The sequence below is a fragment of the Marmota marmota genome, unplaced genomic scaffold, assembly GCF_001458135.2.
Source record: "Marmota marmota marmota unplaced genomic scaffold, marMar, whole genome shotgun sequence".
NCBI classification, from domain to species: Eukaryota; Metazoa; Chordata; class Mammalia; order Rodentia; family Sciuridae; genus Marmota; species Marmota marmota.
In genome coordinates, this window is record NW_026000037.1 from 40305496 (window position 1) to 40313613 (window position 8118).

The 8118-nt window shown below is 38.4% G+C and overlaps 1 protein-coding gene across 1 annotated transcript in view; it reads right to left on the reverse strand.

Moving 5' to 3' along the window:
* The window catches only part of Neb (nebulin), a 200620-nt gene that overhangs the window by 188911 nt on the left and 3591 nt on the right, over positions 1-8118 (reverse strand). Inside the window, exons 4-9 of the mRNA XM_048812256.1 lie at positions 6867-6908; positions 5065-5268; positions 3199-3306; positions 2630-2734; positions 1860-1964; positions 1126-1230 (exon numbers count right to left, since the gene is read on the reverse strand). Of these exons, the coding sequence (XP_048668213.1) occupies positions 1126-1230; positions 1860-1964; positions 2630-2734; positions 3199-3306; positions 5065-5268; positions 6867-6908 (669 nt within the window). The remainder of the gene's footprint in view (positions 1-1125; positions 1231-1859; positions 1965-2629; positions 2735-3198; positions 3307-5064; positions 5269-6866; positions 6909-8118) is intronic.

An 8118-nucleotide genomic window follows, 5' to 3' on the forward strand; every position in this document is an offset into this window, starting at 1 on the left:
TTTCTCACCTGCCCTTATGGAAAGGTAAGAGTTTATCTTAATCACATGAAAAGTGGGATAGAAAATGTGTCCACTAAATTTTCAGGTGATATTAAATGAGAAGCAATAAAAATTATACTTCAAAAGTTGGAGGCACCATCAAATTAGCATGTAAACTTCAGTTCAGGACAAGATTGAACCCTAGCACCCATTGGTAAATCTAGTCAATCTCACTAGGTCTCAAGTAGCTCAAGTCCATATTGAATATAAGAAGTTTCAAGGATCTAGCTCAACAGTTGAACAACAAGTACCATGTCATTTATAAACAGAGCTCTGCTAAAACCTAGATCAGGAGACTTTGGATTTTCCACATGATTTCCAGCAAATCCAGGGGTCAAGAAATAAAGTGCCTCAAAACAAGGGCAAGTGCTAGGCCTGAGTGGGGCTCTCAATTTTAAGGAGAGCTTCTTCGCTCTTTTAAGTTCCTCTAACATACAATTCTCAGTGTCTAGAATATTAAAATTCTGTCAAGTGGGATTGGTGATTTTTTGCCAACTCTGAAATATCCTCTCCAGACACCATTGCTCAGAGCTCTTTGTGGGATAACCACACAAACATGTTTCAACAAGTCGCCTGTCAGTCTCTGTGCAGAAGTAAGACACAATACCATTAAGACCTGTTGACCAGGACAGCAACACAAAGTTCCTCTATAATACTGCTTACTTAATAAATTTGTGAGCATGGCTGTAATTCCATAGCTGTTAAAAAAAAAAAGCCACTCCATTGTCACAAAAGAACTTCAAACAAAGCCAAGAGAACCACACGTGATCTAGTGGAAAGAACACTGGTTTGTGGGAGGAACACAAGTCTGGGCTCTATGTGACCTACCTATGCGATCTTAGGCTCAAGTTCCTCACCTATTAGAAGAAAGGATGGACTAAATTATACCTAATATATAGCATATTCTATATCTAACTTAAATTGGATATCATAAACAATGATTCTGGAGGTACTCCTTAGCAATAATGGCACATAGTCTTTTTTTAAAAAAGAAAAAAGGCTTTCAGTGAACACCTGGCCAGAAGGTGTAACTCCAGTTTTCCCCAACTCCACACACCCCACTCATGCCAACTTCAGTTCACTTACATCGCTGAGAGCTTTCTGGGCCTGGGCAACCCTCCTCAGTTCCGGGCTATCATTATATGGGTAAAACAAACTTTTGTCTGCTTCCCAGTCTTCTGTGTACAGTTTCTAAATACAAAAAGAGTGAAAAATTATGAAATAAAATGTGATCACACATAAAGTGCACGATTTTATACTTATTCACTAAGGGCCTAAGGGACCAAGGGCAAATTGAGAACAGAGATAGATGAGATTCATAGGTAACCCCCCCTTTTCCATCAAACCCACACAGATGTGTCGGATTTATCTCCTCCCTGGAACTTAACCTGCTTCTTGAAATGACTGCTAACACAAGTGTCAGAAGCCAGGAAGCATGTCCAATAGTTTCCGCCACAAAATAAACCTCTAATAGGGTTATGCCAGGGATAACAGAAGTATAGCACAGGGGCTACAAAAAAAAATTTAAGATAGTACTTTGTCAATCTCAGCTGGTTCTCAAGTGTCTTCCTTCTCTCCATTCATGTTCCAGCTGGTTCTCAGGGTCTCAAAAGATTCTGTACCCTTTTGCCCAAGAGCTTTGAGAGGAGCTGAGGCTCCTCTTTGCCAAGTCCCACTTTGCAGTCCTATATGTCTCCAGGCTATTCACAAAAAGACTGGAGAACTGTATTCCAGATTGTCAAGAATGTACAGGTATTGCTATAAATTTCTATGATGGGATCATGAAGGAAGCTGGAGGTAATGATGGAGCAGAGGCTTACCTTACTGAACATGGCTGTGTTTTTAATGGCCTGGACAAGTTCAGGGGCATCAGGGGGAAGCAGGTACTTATCCTTGGTGTCTTCCCAGTTCTGCTTATATAAAACCTAGACAGAAAGAGCAGAAGACTTATGTCTGGATGTCTCACCCAAGGCATGAGGATTTCTACAACAGAGGGACTGTAGTGTAGTAAAGGGGGCCTCTTGCAAAAGCTGTGGATAGGTTACCAGGAAAATGCTGACCATGTCCACATACTATCAGACCTTCACCTAATTAGGAAGATTTCACTTAAAAATTCTAGTTTTTTGAACTAATTCATTACTTTTGAGTCTGTATAGATTCCTTCAAAGGTTGCAATCAGTCATGACTCAGTTTGGGTGGCAGACATGTTTCTTTTGACTTGCATGTTATTCTAAAAATGGTTTTGAATGAATTGCATACATTTGAAATTGGGAAATTTCTCATAGAAATTCAGCTCCCCAAATTCTTAAAAAATAAAGAAAGAAATAAGAGTCTCCAGGACATTGGGATTGCATTCTGTGCAGCACCTCCGGAGCTAAGTTGCAACTGCCTCTTTGGGCACGTCACAGAATCCTCTATCCACTGATAGGCAACTCAGTTTTCTGTGGAGGCTTTCTGATATGTGTGGGCCTTTAGTTCAGACTGCCTGTGGGACTAGTGAGCAGGATCAGCCCACCCATTTCTCCTCCAGGACAAGCAGAGGTAACATACCTGCTGTTAAATAGCCCAGCCACCCAGGCCACAGCCTCACCTTGCTGACTTGCTGCGACACTTTCTTTGCATGTTCAATATCTTTTGCTTTTTCATCCACATGACATATAGTTTTAGCAACATCGCCGTCCATTCGATACTTAACCTGCAGAAATGATGCATGGTTATAGTTTACGACAAGCTCAAACGTGAGAATATTAAAGAATAGCTTTATCAACAAAGATCATTAACTCAGTGACTAAGTCTGCATCCCAAGGCAAAATTTCTGAATTTATCTAGGACACTGTGATCTCCAAAGACTGACACAGAGCCTGCATCTACTGTTTTGCTTTCATGGCTAAATCTCTAGCCTGCTCCTTCTCACCCTCACTGTGCTCCAATGTGGAGGACTACAGCCTCTACCTCAGTCCCCTCTTAAGCTCATCGCTGATCCAAGCTCACAGAAGTCTCTGGGTTCATGTTTATAGCAACATAATCTAGGATCAATGTTTTCTCTAGATTTCTGGACCTGTAATTCAACCCCTTATTCTCACTACACATATTTAAAGCCCCTAGTGCTAGGCATATTTTCGAAATGTTTCTCTCCTTTATTTAAGCGATGCAGCCCACCTCACTAAGTTGATCTTGCACTTTCTTGATTCTGCGAAGTTCTGGAGTATCAGATGTGCTGGCGTATGGCTGTCCTTTTGCTTTCTCAAATTTCTCCTTGTATTTATTCTAAAGGGGGAAAAAAGTTAGATACTCACCTAGAACCTGATAAGATAGCAGCAGAAATGTCAGACAATACACTTATCCCCAACTGATTTAAAAAAAAAAAAACTCTCCAAGTTATAACAATTATCAGTTATAACAGCTTTTATTTTGTCTAATATCCTCTCAGCAAAAACGAAAATAGATTTGTTAATCATTCCCCCTAAACATGATTGGGTCCTAGAAATAGTAGAAATTTGTTAGAGATTATTGTCTTGGAAATGCCCTAAAATGAGTCTCTCAATTTTTTTTGTTTGAATGTGCATATAAAAAGCCTGAACCTCAATTATTTCAGAAAATAAATATAGAAAATGAGTTAAGTCTGAAAAGATTTGATTGTTATTACAATACAAAAATATTCAATTCAGAAGTTGCAGCTAAACCTCGGTGGTTTAGATAGCTGAGACACCCGCTGAATTAATGAAAAGTCTAAATTATGGAATATTTTGAAATGAAAGGCATTTTTATTATTTCTGCTAACTATACAATGAATTCTTGCTTTAACAATAACATGCATAATTTATCACTATTAAGACTTCAAAGAGTTCTCTGGAGCAGAATAGTCAACAATCTAAATTATATCATTGATTTCGTTCCTAACCACTTTTGATATATTACAGAACTTTGCTGACAATCTTTTCAGAATATCAGAAATTCTAGGTTTGTAATGTCTGAACTAATGATATTTTGTGGCAATAAATTAACAAAACAATTTTCTATCTTTGATGAATATGGCAGTGATCAAGAAATTTTTAATTTTTAGACACCTAAATCTTAGATCACTCAAGAATGTGAAGTAGAAATTTACTCAGTAGTTGCCAGGAGTTGACACTTAAGCCAAAGTAAATATTAATTAGCCAAATGCAACAGGACACTTTTGACATCAACTTTAGTCCTATGTAATTCAATCTTCCCCTGATCTGTATTTCAGTTTCTTAAGCCCCCATAAGACATGCAATCAAACTACCTAGTTAGATCTTGAAAAAAAAATCAACAAATTAGATGCTTCAAAATGGGTCTAAATCTGCTGCCTGTCAGTGTAACTATAGAACTGTACAGGGACTTTAAGGATCAGACACCACCAAGCACAGTGATTTTTAGCCTGGGCTGTATATTAGAATCACCTGGGGGGCTTTTAAAGCTACTTCTGCACAGACATGAGCTTTGGCCCAATTAAACTAGAATGACCTAAGCATCAGGAGTTTTCAAGCTTCTAGGGATTCCACTGTGCAGTCATGGTTAAAAACCATGGTTCTGGGGTATATCTGATCCTCAATCTCAAATGAGTTTCCAGTCTAATCTACAAGTTCTTCCTCACTGCATATCCCTTGCAGACTTTTAATATTCTGTTAGCTACTCTATTTAAGAGTCTATTCTGCTCATAGTTTATGTATGTTATCTCACTTCCCTGAACTGACCTCAGTGAAGTCTATATTTATGATTTCATTATTCAAGATTGGCAAGTAGTGATTAAGTACCAATAAATGCTTTATAATTGGCCTTATGCTTATTTTTTCAGGAATAATTTGCATTGATGTTGCAGTGGTACAAATGAATACATGAAAGGAAAATCAAGAGTCACAAGAAAGGAACTTGTGTTTCTACACAGTAAGTTTTTTTTCATACAAGGTTGAGAAACAAAAATCTAGCCAGCATCCAAAACAGTCAGTTAAGGTCAGTAACTTCCCAATAATAAAACCAGTTCATCAAGAGTTGGATACTTACTGGGCTAAAAAGATTCTGCATTTTCTGACTATGTTCAATGTAGGGGGTCATGAACTTGGAAGTGTCCACCTTCTTCCGAATGACCTTCTTCCTCTCCACTGGCTTTGCCGGCTCTGGCGCTGCCAGGGCAGGTTTGGAAGTTTCCGATTGCCCATAGTCAGACGTTGTCCTTGTTGTTGTGGTTTCATAGATTTCTGTTATTGTCTGAAAATTTGACATGCAGTTCAACATTGTTATGAAAGTAAAAAGTGTGGTGCCATGGTATTGGTATACACTATTTTAACTTTAAGTCAGATTACATTCCTGGTGTTACTTCTGAGGTATAAAACAGGCCAAAACAGGAAGCTACGCACTATAGCCATATGAAGGCCTATTATGTTACAAAACTCTCAATGCCGACGGTGACGTTGCCTTAATTGCATTTGCAGAAAGACACTCAAACACTTCAAGCTAGCATAAAATCAGAAATAACATTCATAAACATCTGAGAATTTTAAGTAGTCTGGATAAAATGAAAGCAAACTTAAGACTGGGGAATAAAAGGTTAAGACAACTGAATAAAGCTCAGATTATTTACTTTTAACTTTTAAATGAGTAAAGAAAAAAATTAGTTGCATTTTCTGAAGGCATTCAGGCATTTTTCTCTATAGAATGAGATAAAGAATAATGGACTTTTAAAAAATGAATTGCACCCATAGTTTAAGTATTTACCATTCTCTTGGCTGAGTTAATTAATGTGAACTGGAGTGCCATTCCCACTCATACTTAGATGGACAAGAATAATAATGACAACATAAATGAGGTCATTCTCTTCACAACAATTCTGTGTATATAGTAGGTGGGAAATTATGGTTTCTTACAACAGGTTATAGTGGAAGAAACTAAGATTCAAAGTTTGAATCTAGATCAAGGTTAAAAATATTATATGTAGGAAAAGAAGGTATGCAGCCAAGTCTTCAATCCATCTCACAGTATCATTTCCTTAGATCAAATATCATCTGTGCCAAAGGAAGAGTTCTGGCATAAATTATGAAAAGAGAAACCTGACAGAGAAGTTGTATATTCAGGAAAACTCCCTCTAAAGTTGCTGGATCATTACTAATTGGTTGTTTTCTGTCCATTATTGCTAATCCATGGCTGATCATGAGAAACCAACCAATTTATAGCATCTACAGATGTTTACTTTTAATGCAGACACAGGCTCTCTGAGCAGGCCTCAAGGTTAGCCATCCATATCACTTGGTGTCATGCTCCAAGAGAAATAGCTTCATGCAGAAAATGAAGCATTAGAGAGGTGTTTCAACTTGGTGTTTAAAAAAAAGGTTCCAAGTTGGACTATTTATGGGAGTGGTTCTCAGAATTCCCAATGTGTTAAAATCCCAGTAACATTTTATTGCATCATCAGGGACAAAATCTTAGAGGCATAGTCTCTAGTGCAGAGATTGTATCCTACAACTCTACACAATGCAACTGAGGGACCCTATGTCAGTTACAAGTCCAAGGCTATTATAGAGTGATGATAGCCACTGACTTTAGCCTAATCAGCATGTCTACACAAAAGAGTATCAACAATGGAAGGAACCATCAGCTGCTGACTTTTTGAATAGCAAAAAGAGTGAGATAACCTGTCAAACTACAATTTTTTGTTCTTTTAACACCAACTTCTGGGCAACAGGTAGGTGGGTGAGCTTTCCTCAGATACTCCCTTCTGCCATCTTTGCGGCCTTGAGAGTCTGAGAGAGAAGAAGGCTCTTCCCACTTCAATGAGAATGTGGCTCATGCAGATATGGACTGGGTCTTACCTCTCCTGGCACCTCTTCGTAAATTGTCTCCTCTGTGTAATACTATAAACAGAGCATAAAGGCATGGTCATGAGAAGCAGAGCAGGAACCACCTCAACCCCACCTCATCTGAGTCCTTAGAGACATCAGTAGCTTAGTTGGTTTAGAATATCTGTGGGAAGGATGTAGTGAGGGAGCCTATTCATACTTTGGGGCCCATTTTCTCCTCAGGAAGCTTCAGGAAAGCTCAAGTAAATGACATCTGAAAAGATGCAGTAATGAGGTTGGTTTTTAGTCAGGGGAAGCTATTTTCTTGGGACATGTAACATGGTTTCTTATTGTACCCCAGATAGAATTTGCTTAGCAAAGAATACAGTAACAATTTCGTGAGTGTGCCCTTTGGGCAAAGGGAAACTGCACTAAGACTGTTTACTGACAACAAAACAAGACAGACACCCTAGTGTGAATAAATTTTTAAAGGGAAATCATGGAAATAAGATCCAAGAGCATACCTACATCTCAATTATTCCTCTACACTCCTGGTTACTAAGCGGTACTTCTGGAGGGATGGCTTTCAATAGTGGGATGGCCCCCAGTATTGTCCAAATTATACTTATGTCACGTGCATGTATGAATATGTAACAATGCATCCCACAATAATTATAATTATAATCATAATCATAATGCACCAACAAGAAAAGTGGGGAAAACATAGTGTGACGGTCCTAAACAGGTGCTAAGAAGACAATCTGTAAATGCCAAGGTAAGAAAGGAAAAATGAGAAGACTTCACACAAAATGTGGGGCAGTTGAGCTGCTGTTTGCCAAAGGTGCCTGCAGCCTGGATCTGAAAATAAGTCTACTTTTGTTCTACTTCTGACATCATTAGCAATAAATAGATGCAGATAGGAACCGGCTGACATTTTGTTTCAGATGCGTAAGGAGAGTGGAATCCTGCCCCAGCCTCACCCAGCTCTGCTAGGCAAACAGAAGGCAAAGCTCATTTAGGCCAAGACACACAAGGAAAGGGATAAAAATGAAATTCTTGGCTCATTTTCTCAGGCAAAAAATACATAACATTTTACACTTCTTTTCTCTTATTTCTGACACCAAAATACTTACTGGGGAGAGGGGAGGGGAAAGAGTCGCAAAATTTTCCTCAATGGCCTTCTTTTTTTTCTGCCCTGTGTTCAGTAAATTCTCATCAAAATAGTTAACCATTATCAAAAGGCCACCTGCTCTATTTCACCTGCTTAATGTCTTTTTTTTTTTTA